General features: G+C 32.8%; 1 protein-coding gene across 1 annotated transcript; it reads right to left on the minus strand.

Moving 5' to 3' along the window:
- Positions 1-431: 431 nt before the first annotated feature.
- LOC131875307 (ankyrin repeat-containing protein ITN1-like) lies at positions 432-2,442 on the minus strand. The gene is made up of 3 exons (XM_059219387.1): positions 2,205-2,442; positions 1,174-1,658; positions 432-1,055 (listed from the first exon to the last, which is right to left on the minus strand). The coding sequence occupies exons 1-3, from the start codon at positions 2,440-2,442 to the stop codon at positions 432-434; spliced, it is 1,347 nt and encodes a 448-aa protein (XP_059075370.1).
- Between the last annotated feature and the right edge of the window lie 9,495 nt (positions 2,443-11,937).

Consider the following 11,937-nt stretch of genomic DNA (forward strand, 5'->3'; position numbering starts at 1 on the left):
ATTTGAAAAGATAAGAGAAACATACAATACATTTCAATTGATAAAATGAACTTCATAAAATCAAACATATTAAAAAATATATTAAACATCTATAATTCTTAGATTTGACTTCACCAATCACCAGCCATTCTTTAAAAAAAATAATCCATGACATGACACTCGATTACAAGAATTTATGAAAAATATTTGTTATAATTATTACATCACAAATAGTATTTCGAAAACAGGATCATCCTACAAATTAGTCCTTATTTTGCTGAACACTATAAAACATACACAACGTGATTTAGAAAAAGAACGAGTCACACAAACAAAAATCACTTATAGCAACAGAGCATAAAGATTTTGATGTCTCAATGCACTTATTTTGAATCAGTTTGATATAAAGTACAAGTCAAACGAACTAAAAGTATGTGCATGTAAAATATAAGTTAATATTGGATTCTTTGAAGACCCCATGGAGTGTCTTTGTGGCCCAGGGCTACCATTGACTGTACGAATGAATCCAATATAAAGTAACGGACATAGAATTTATGTTCCTTGAACATGTACAGTTTTCCGCTGAAAGAAAATAACCAGATCGCTACAGGAAGAATGAAGACCATAAGCCATACAAGTATTGCAAGCCATAGACACTTGGGTGCCACAACCAAATGAATTGCTGCACCAAATGTGAATGCAAGTGATACCAAAGCTATCCATAATGCGTTAAAACTGAAGCCTGTAAGCAAGGGATCTTCTGTTCCGTTGCCCACAAGTGCATAGAAGAGGAGAACGGCTGATGCGATAGAGAAACACAATGCCAAAGTGTCAGATATCACAAACACTTTGAAGATTTTAGCATGAATCAGTGCGGGAGTTGGGTCTTGAGATTGAAGGCCTCCTGGCAGAGTAAAAGCAACTGTGAAAGCTACCGTTGCAATTAGCACTGCATTTATTGATATAATTTCAGTTTTCCACTTTGATTTTTCAAAAATAGATGGAAGATGTTTTGTTTCTTCATCTTTGAACACCATCTTTCGAGTCGCGCCACATCTGAGGAGATAGTTTCTAATCTGCAGCAACATCTGTTACTTTCAATTTCACATCTTGCACTAAGTTAAAATAATAAAAAATAATTTTCTGCTACTAGATAAAAATTTTAAGAGCTTATGATTTGGATAGACCACTCACCCCAATAAATAGCTGTGGATCTTCCTCTATCTTTTGTATGGCAAAGTCTAAGGCCGTATGTCCCTCCTTGTCAGCACAGTCAACCAAGTCCTTTTCCATGACGGAGGAAATTATAGTTTTGAGACTATATCCAACCCTGTAAAATATTTTTGATGCATTCATCACAGCCAGATGAAGAGCATTTTGGCCATCATTGTCTACCATTTCGATGCAAAGATTGTTGTGTTGTAATATCCTTTCCACTAAATATGCATTTCCTTCTTTCGCTGCTATATGAAGTGCTGTTTGCCCATTTTTGTCCACTTTGCAACATAACTCTCCATCATTTTTCAAGAGTATTGCTCCAATCTGACTAATCTTCTTCAATTTCATATGTGAAACTGGAAGTAATGCTGGAATTAATGCAGCTATGTGGAGTGCTGTTCGACCATGCTCATCTGCAATTTTAACAATTCCAGGTCTCTGCAAAAGTTTTTCAGTTACATCTGCATATTTGGAAAAGTTAGTGACATGATAAAACTAACATTTTCTACCTTAAAAATATAAACCTAAAAATTGTCAAAAAAAAATTAAAACTCCAGTGAAAAACTCCAATTAGTTGGAGTTTCTCAGGTTTAACAGTTAGGTATATCGATATTTCTCATCACACTCTTAAATCGTTCATCAAGCTCCGAAACAAAACTAACAGAATTAAAATATTTTTTAAATCATTAAAATAATTAAAATTAATACATTTGAAGTTCATATTATTAAAATTTAAAAAATTATTTTGAAAAGATATATAAACTTTTATTTATTTTTTTAAGATAAAAGGATTGATGGATATCTATTTTGTTAAATTTATTTACTAACCTTGTTTACAATTGACACATTTAAAACCATTTAACTTTACCATCGTTGCAGATCATAGGAAGAAAGAGTGGAAAGGGGATTCTAGACAAAAACCTAAAAGTTAATCTATATAAATGATGTTTCATTAGCACAATGCTTAAAATATGGTACAATGCAGGCAAAGAGAAAGGGCAAGATACCTTTTTGTTGTCTAAAGACGGCACGATGAAGAGGTGTTTGGCCATTGGTTCTGGTGTAGCCCTCATCAGGCATAAAATTCAACAATTTACTAACAATGGTAGTATGCCCTTCCTTCGTGGCCTTGAAAAGAGCAGTTTCACCATGGCAATTCTTAACCTGCACCAAACTATAGTCTTCCTTCAATAGAAGGTCCACCATACTCTCATGTCCTCCCCGTGTTGCATCGTGAAGGGCCATGTTTCCCTCTTTATTAACATGTCTAATAATTAATTCCCATGACGAAGTCCACAAGGCCAACCCACTTCACTATTTCTTTGAATATTTCAACTAACTTTTGATGGCAATTGTGCTAACAATAGAATTACATGAACTTTCAAATGATAGAACAAGAGGAAATAATGATAGGAAGTTTAGGTAATAAATAGAGATTAGTCAAACCAACAATCTTACATTAATTGTGATAGGAAATAGAATTTGGGTTTCATACAAAACATAAAAACAATGCATAGAATTAATATCAACTCTGCACTACTCATAATGATTTCTAACACATTACAAAATTTCTTCGATCCCCTATAGGACTGGTCTACAATGGTTACATCACACTTCAAAACATTCAAACATCGCCTTGACCTTTCTTCCTGCACACCCGATGGACCTGTCTCTCATATTCCCTTGTCAAGCATCTCTTTTTTGTCCAATCCCCTATTGTACTTTGACAAAAAACCTCTGAAAACCAAGCAGTCCCCCTTATGTAGGTCAAGTAGTTAATTAATAATTGGTTAACTACCAACCTTCACCTTGCAACAGTCAATCAACTTAGCTACTATCGGTTAGTTTGTCTTCTTGTCTCTATTGTGGCAAGAAGTCTGTAATTTACAAATAGTGACAATAATTTTATTAGAAAATCTGTAACTACTACACACATGTGATAGTAAGTTTAAAACATACCAAAATAAGGGGTACAAAGCCTTCTTATTCAACCAAAACAAAACTAAAGAAGCAAACCGAAATAGAGAGAAGAAATACTGAAGAAAAGAGAGGGAGGAAGATGCCTTGCATCAGATTCCCTAGGTAGAAAAGAAATCTTGAGCTCCTACTCATGAGATCTGCAATAGTATAACCCAACTTAGTGATATCTGGTTCAAGAAGAATCCTCCAAAGGGTGATATTGCCACTTGACCAAATACTTGAAATATTCTCATGTCCAGGTCTTCTTTAATAATTTTCTATCAAGAATGCATTCTATTGTCAGAGGAATGGATGTGGTTCCCTATTGCACCTGGATGAAAGGTGACTCAACCTCTTTGACATCTTCATCCCCATCTCCTTTTTAAGGATATAGGTCTACCACATTAAAGATAGGAGAGATGCCCAAATTTGAAGGTAGAGCTATTTCATATGCATTGGCAAAAAAAATCTGAGAGCTTTACAAGGACCAACTTTATTCATTTTGAGTTTGTTATATACACCAATAGGAAACCTCTCTTTTCTAAGGTGATCCAAGAAAAGGTCTCCAACCTAAAAAACGAAGTTCCCTTCGCTTCTTATCAGCGTGTTGCTTGTACTAATGATTGTGCCCTTCAATATTCATCTTCACCTCTTCATGGAGATCATGGATGACTTTGGCAAAGTCTTCTCCCATAGCACTATGATTTTCCATATTACCAAGGTCTCTTAATTAAAATACCCCTCTTGGATTCAAACCATATACAACATAGAATGGATTAAATCCAATTCTCCTATTAGGAGAATTATTATATGTAAATTCAGCCTATGCCAAAGTGAGATCCTAATTTCCTGGTGTGTTTCTAGCAATGCACCTTAGTATGTTACCAAGACTCCTATTGACAAACTCTGACTAACCATGCATTTGGGAGTGGTAAGAAGAACTGAAACTTAGATTTGTGCCCAATTTCTTCTATAGGGTCCTCCAAAAATGACCCACAAATTTAGTCTCCCTATCAGATATTATACATTTTGAAATTTCATGTAATCTTACTACTTCTTTAAAGAATAAATTTATAATGTTAATGGCATCACTAGTTTTCTTACAAGGTATGAAATGCACCATTTTTTAAAATCTAACCACTACAACAAAAATGGAATCATCTTTGAGTACGAGGAAAACCCAACGCAAATTCCATACTCACTGAGTCCCAAGGCCGAGTTGGAACTGGTAATGGTTGATATAATCTAGTATTTTAGCTCCCGCCCTTAGCATGTTGACAAATTATACACCTTTCTACATATCTCTTAACATCTACTTGCATCTTAGGTCAATAGTAATGAGTGCTTGACTACAAATAAATTTTGTCCTATCCAAAGTGACCAGCAAGATTGCCACAATGTTTCGCCTTCAACAAATTATCTCTCATGGAACCTCTAGGGATGCATAACCAGTTTCCTTTGAGCAACAAACCCTCTTGTATCATATAGTCCACCCATGGTTGTTAATTCCTACAAATAGGATCTCTACAAGCTTCAAATGCTTCTCTAAAATCTACATCCTCTACATACAAATCCTTTAAGGTTTCAAAACCCACAAGTTATTAGTTTGCATTTCATTTAATAATTTTTTTTCTAATCAAATCATCAATAACCTTATTCATTTGTCCACTTTTATGCTTCAATACAAAGTTAAAGCTTTAGAGATACTCTACCCATTTCACATGTCTTTGATTCAACTTGTGTTGGTTGTTTGTAAATTGTAAAGCATGATTATCTGTATAGACAATTAACTCCTCAGGGAGTAAATAATCTTCCAAAAGGAACTTAGCCTTCGACTTTTCTTCCTACACACCTGATCGACCTATCTCCCATATTCCCTTGTCTGGATTCTCTTTTTTATTTGGTCCTCTATTGTACTTTGACAACAACCCCCCAAAAACCAAGCAGTCCCTCTTATGTAGGTCGAGCAGTCGTTTGATATCTAATTAGCTACGAACCTTCACCTTGCAACAGTCGGTCAACTTAGCTACTGTCGATCTATTTCTCTTCCTACCTTTGTTGTGGAAAGAAGTCTATAGGTTAAGCATAGTGACAATAACTTTATTACAAAATGTGCAACTGCTACACACATGCAAGAATAAGTTTAAAACATACCAAAATAGGAGGCACAAAGCGTGCTTATTCAACAAAAATAAAACTAAAGAAGCAAACCAAAATAGAGAGATAAATACTGAAGAAAGGAGAGGGAGTGAGATGCCCTTGCATCAACTTTGTGATGAAGCCCACATGGCCATTAGAGGTAGCTATGTGCAATATCGTGTTGTTCTGAGGGCTAACCCCTTGAAGAATTTGATTGTTGAATATTATTTAGTATTTCCTCCACTTTCATAGTTTTATTTTTTTAGTTTTATTTGGAATGATTATGCAATAAAAATTGTTTTAGTTTTTTGCTTTATTTCCAATAATATGATTTATAATATTTAGACATATCTAAGACCTCTATATAATGAGGCTATTCTACTTCAATGTCATTAGTCTGATCCTTGATCAGTTGATCAAGAACCTCTTGTAATCTCTTGAAACAATAGAATATTATTTGTGCTCCAATTTTATATTTCTTTCATTTGGTATTAGAGAAAATTTGAGAAAGTGTTTTTGGGTTCATGAATTTGAAGAAGAAAGAGAATGTGGGTTGAAGAACTAGTTAGAGGACTAAAGAAATTACTAAATCTAGCCATAGCTGAAGACAAGAGAAGCAATCCATAGGAAGCCACCAAAGGAGATTGATAAAGATCACAAATATTTTTTGCAATATTTTTCTTGTTAGGTAAGCCACCCAAGTTGAAAGGGTGAAATATTTTTGAAGCCAAAATTGTAAAGCCTACATTCAATGTGGAAGCCACCTCCTCAAAGAGGTGAAGTCGATCCTCAAAAGAGGCCATAATAGCCAAAGATATCTAGCATAATCTACCAAGTTTAAAACTACCTCTAAAAAGGTGAAGCCCTTTATTTATAAGGTTTTTCAAGGAGAAAAAAATAAAGCTATCACTACCAAGGTTGAAATAAAAGGAAGACTACAGATAATAAAAAGGTTGATATGTACAAAGGTGATCACAAATATTGTAAAAATCACAGAATTTATTCAAATCCACCAACATAAAGTTGTGTGAGGAATTTATATCGTAGCCTTAGAAAAGTCCATAGTTTTTTGTGAAAATATTTAAAGACCTCTATAGAAAGAGAGATAGAATGCACACCTAAAGGAGTAATAACCAGGTAAAATGGAATAAAAAGGAAATCACCTCATCGTGGTAGAAGAGAAGCCAACACAAGTCAGAACAAGAAATGAAATCAGCCATAGAATATATGAAGAGAAGATCTGAAGATCATATATCATTATTTTTATGTTAAAGCCATTAGTGGCTGAAATTAAAGGGGAGATTGTTGGAATATTATTTAGTAATTCCTCCTAGTTGTAGTTTTATGCATTTAATTTTTTAGCCTTATTTAGATTGACTATGTTGTAAAAACTATTTTAGTTTTTTTCTTTATTTCCAATAATACATGTTTTTCACTATTTGGATGTATCTAAGACCTCTATATAATGATATTCTTGTAATTCATTCTTGATAATTAGTTTGATCCTTGATTAGTTGATCAATAAGCTCTTCTAATCTATTCAATAAATAGAATAGCTTATTTGTGGGATATTCTACTACAACTAAAGCATATAGATTCTATAATCGTGACACAAAGTAATGGATTGTTAGACAACATTCTCTTTTTTATGAAGTCCAAGAGTATGACAGTGGAAAGATTGTGTGCAACAAAATATATCAATAATCATTTGCATGGAAGATAATTGTGTTCTGCCTCTCCCCACAAGCTCAAGTGAAAGTTTAAGCTCCAATTTTAGTCCTCCAAGTTCACCCAATTCTTCTAGTAGCACAAACTTAGGTGAAGATTCACCTTCACCATCACCTCCAGCTTCAACTCCAAGAAAGGTATAGAGTTTGGTTGATATTAATCAGAGAACTACAAATACAACTCTTGTTATTAATCTTGATTTGCTTAGTACAATTGAAGTCAAACCCTCTATGTATGAAGAAGCGGCAAAAGAACCAATATGAGTTAATTCTCTGAATGATGAGATGAATTCCATTCATAAGAATAATACTTGGGAATAAGGTCAACTTCCCAAAGATAAGCAGGTGAGTGGTGTAAAATGGATATATATAAAGTGAAATGTTACGCAAATGATTCAGTGGAACAACATAAGGAAAGATTAGTTGCCAAGATATTTGCACAAACTCCTAGAATGGATTATACAAAGACTTTTGCTCTTGTGGCTAGACTTGATACAATCAAGATTATATTGTCTATTGCAACACAATACAATTGTCTGGTATTTTAGATGGATGTGAAATCAACATTCTTTAATGGTTATATAAATGAGGAAGTTTGTGTGGAATAACCTATGGGTTATGAAGTTTCGGATAAAGAACACTTAGTCTACAAATTGAAGAAATCCCTTTATTGGTTGAAGCAAGCTCTTCATGCTTAGTCTACTAGGATTGACAATTATTTCATGAAGAAAGGATTCAATAGAAGCCACTCAAAGCCTACCTTGTATATCCAACATATTCATAATGATATTCTCATAGTTTGCCTTTATGTTGATGATCTTATTTATATAGGTAACAAAAAAGCTCTCATAGAGAAGTTTCAAGCAAAAAGAAAGAAGAATTCAAAATGTTAGATCTAGAACTCATGCACTATTTTGTTGGTGTGGAGGTAAAACAAACATCAGAACGTATATTTATTTCCCAAACCAAGTATGTAGCTAATTTATTAAAGAAGTTTAGAATGGTGGCATGCAAAGCACCTATAACCTCCATAGCACTTGGTGAAAAATTAACCACAAAGTTTGGTCGATAGCCTCATGTAGCTCACAACCAGTAGACCCAATATTATGTATGTTGTAGACTCAACTTGAGTTCAACAAGATGCTAAAAAAAAAACTTTAAAAAAACTCTAAAAGCCTTGTGCACTAAGAATTGTTTTTGTTCACTAGACTTCTTACATATACTCACTTTTTGGGATCAAGGTGTATATTGTATGTAGTTAAATTTCTCAACTTCTATTTTATGTAATTCTACTAGTTTGTATGCAATATTTTTTAGGACTTGATTTTCTTAGATAGATTTTCATTGATTATCATCCACTTGAGTGAAATATGGATGAAAATTTAATTAAAATATATACTTGTAAGCATTATAGATTAGAGTGTTTGAATTTAAATTTCATATGTGAGATGTTTACATATGTATCTAATTTCCCGAGTTGAAGATGATTTCCTAATAATGTTTAGACTTATTATTTTTAATTTTCCTTATTCAGTGAAGTTATTGATTTTCAATATTGGATGCACATAATACATAACACCTAAGAAATGTATTTAAAATAATACATCTTGAATAAATCCTTTATTTTTACCAACTAATATAATTATGTCACATCTATCTAATATAATAAAATAGAAATTAACTAATCATCTTATATTTTACATATGTAATCAGCAATTAATTATTAGTCGATAGGCTATTTGTGCAAGATTTTGCCCACCAAAGTGTCCGCCTTTTGGTGATCGTTTGTTTTTTAGTACCTTTTTGATAAAGCCCTATTTCTCGATTGATGGAAATATAGGTTCAAGCATGTCCTCTATTGATGAATTGGAATGTGATGTGGAAGTGTCAGCTTTTAGGTGATCATTTATTTTTCAGAAACTTTTTGGCCAAGCCTCATTTCTCGACCAATGAAAAGACATGCATTTGAGTGTGACGTGGAAGTGAAGTGACATACCATGTACCATGTCCTATATGGATGGATTCGGTAGGGACGTGAAGAGCCTATATTTAATGTAGCTAAAGATTTGACTGCTCTAAAGCATGTTTCATGTCCTTGGCCAATGTGTTTGTCACTTCCATCATTGCAAAATGAAGTTCAAAATTAATTTTAGCTTTTCATTCTCTACATTTTCATTGTGTTTGTCGTCAAAAATGAAGTTCACAATTAATTATGGGTTTTCATTGTTTGGATATCCTTTATGCTTCTAGGCTTCTTCTGTGGGTTTCCATTGTGTGCATATTCCTTGTGGTTCTAGGTGAACACACAATACTGGTTCCCACTTTTTGGTACATCCCGATTTTTTCTGAAATCATACTTTTTTTAGAAAATATAATGATTTAAGCTTTAAGAGGTCCCATTTGAAGTAATTAATTAAAGAGAGTTAGATCAAAGGCTCTTAGATCAAAATTTATTGGATAGAACCTCTCTACTACTAAATCCTACTTGCAATGGAATCTCATTTGCATCTATCAAATGCTGATAAAAACCCAAATTTACATTAGCTTTTGGGGATTTCAAATTAATTCATTTAGAAGTTTTTTTTTTTAAGTATTTAGTCCTTATTATAAGCTTTTCAAATAGTATAATTTTTAATATATTTAATTTCATTAATATATTTTTGTATTATTTCTTATAAATGTAGGTTTTTCATCAAACATGAACTTCTTTGTTCAATGCATTGGGAAAAATAGTAAACTAATTCAAAAAAATTCTGAAAAATATTTGTGCCCTAGGTATTGATGTCTTCTTTCTAACAAAAAAAATAAAATTGAGTTTTGATATATATAGAACAAGTTATGTGTTCAAATGTACACCTATATCTATATTATAATTAGTCAGACTTCAAAACTAGATAAAATGAAAAATATTCAACATATCACTATCAAACCAACTGCATGCCCCAGGTATTGATGTTACAAACCAAAATTCAAAAGAATTAAGTTGTTATCATTTATAGAAAAAGAGTTATGCATTTTAGGATGCATATCACTCTTTAAAAATGTTGTTTGCTGTAGAAAACTACTTTTCAAGGGAGATGGAAAAATCAATAAAAATTTATTCAAAAAGATCAAAAAAAAAATATTTAAAATCTACAAAAAAGATGTTACAAATCAAGTTAGTTTACATCATCTTTAAATTCTTAACGGTTTAAAAGTTATAGGTGTCAGAAAGTGAAGGTTTTTTTCAAAATGTTCATCTAAGTGTCAAAGTTGGTCAAAAAGTGGGAACCAATATTGTCAGTTCACCCTTCTCTATTTCTTCTCTGTGTTTGGTTCAAGGGGTGTTACTGGAGAAGCGAGGTAATTATATCTCTTGTCTTAGCTAGACAATTAAGGTAACTCTAACTATGAGTTATCCTATTTATTGGTGATTAAAAGTTCATTGTGTCCGAGTTCTTATTATGTGTTTACGTTTGATTTTGTTTTGGTTGTGTCGAATCTAAAAGTTTGTTGGGTTTCTACTCTAAATATTGTGGTTATAAAATATGATAGAATCTATTGTTTGGGTTTGATTGCCTACATTTTACTCATGTCTTTGTATTACTCTAGCATTTAATAAATTTATGGTTTAAATTGTCTGTGTTTTTAGGGTTTCATTGGACCATTGTTTTACTTATGTTTTTGGGTTATCTATTGATCAATTTAGGGTTTCATTGTGTGCATTTTAGATGTGTATCGGTTACTCTGTCAGTTAATAAATTTAGGGTTTCCATTGTCTTTGATTGTGTGTTTTGTCTCTGCTATTATATCGCTTAATTAATTTAGGGTTTTTGTTGTTCTTATTTTCATTTTGTCTCAGTTATTCTTTCAGTTATTTAGCCTTGGTTGCTCTGCCACAACAAATTTAGGGTTCTCATTGTCTGTGTTTGCATTGTCTGTGTACATTACTATGTGACTTAATTTATTTTAGGGTTAGCAGTGTTTCTACTTTATTCTATCTCTTCATTATTCTATTAGTTAGATAATTAAGAGGTTTCATTGTCCGCATTTCCTTTCTCTTCCTATGTTTGTGTGTCAATTAATTAATTGATGTCTTGTCATTGTCTATGTTTTACATATATATTATTTTAGATGGTTATCGATTATTCAGTCACTTAAAACATTTAGAGATTTCATTGTCTATTTTTGTATGCTCTGTCTGTGCTACTATGTGGGTTATTTAATTTTAGGGTTTTCATTGAATTCATCTTCATTCTATGTATCTATTACTCTATTGATTAGTTGGCTTCAGTTACTCTACCACTTAACAAATTTAGGGATTTCATTCTTTGTGTTTTCATTCTTTGTGTATGTTGCTATATGGCTTGATTGCTTTTAGGGTTTTTGTTGTCTTTGTTGTCATTTTGTGTTTTGGTTTCTTTGTTAATTAGCTTTCATTATCACAATTCTCATTCTCTGCCTAGGTTCCTCTGTCATTTAATTTATTGATGGCTTTTCATTGTCTGTGCTTTTCATATGCATGCATGTGTGTGTGTGTGTGTGTGTGTGTGTGTGTGTGGGGTAGGGGGCTTATAGTGATTAATGATCTGTTGGTGGATGGGTAGTTGGGTTCTTGGGGGGAGATTAGTTTTGAAGTATGACATTCCTTATGCTCAGAAATGTACCTATACCCTTATTTCTAAGGTCCTAAATGGTGATGCTCTTGGTAAGATTGTGGACTCTGATTCTTTTCTTTGGGATGCAAAATAGTGTGATGGTGGCAGGTTGAAGGACTCTTCCACCAAGCAGATTTATTCTCTTCTTAAGCAAGATTATTCTATCTCTATCCGAGGGACCCAGTGCTGGGGTTTTCTTTGCCCTTTTTCTAATTGGTCTTTCTTTTTTGAGTACTTTTGGAAAGTTCCTACGGAGGCAAAAAAACTTTGTTTTAAGT

Source organism: Cryptomeria japonica, chromosome 4 (genome assembly GCF_030272615.1).
Source record: "Cryptomeria japonica chromosome 4, Sugi_1.0, whole genome shotgun sequence".
In the NCBI taxonomy this organism is placed as follows: Eukaryota; Viridiplantae; Streptophyta; class Pinopsida; order Cupressales; family Cupressaceae; genus Cryptomeria; species Cryptomeria japonica.

Coding starts and splice junctions, on each gene's coding strand:
- LOC131875307 (XM_059219387.1), bottom strand. CDS start 2,442: ATGGCCCTTCACGATGCAACACGGGGAGGACATGAGAGTATGGTGGAC. Junction 1,659..2,204: donor CGTCTTTAGACAACAAAAAG/GTATCTTGCCCT, acceptor CCAAATATGCAG/ATGTAACTGAAAAACTTTTG. Junction 1,056..1,173: donor ATCCACAGCTATTTATTGGG/GTGAGTGGTCTA, acceptor ATGTTGCTGCAG/ATTAGAAACTATCTCCTCAG.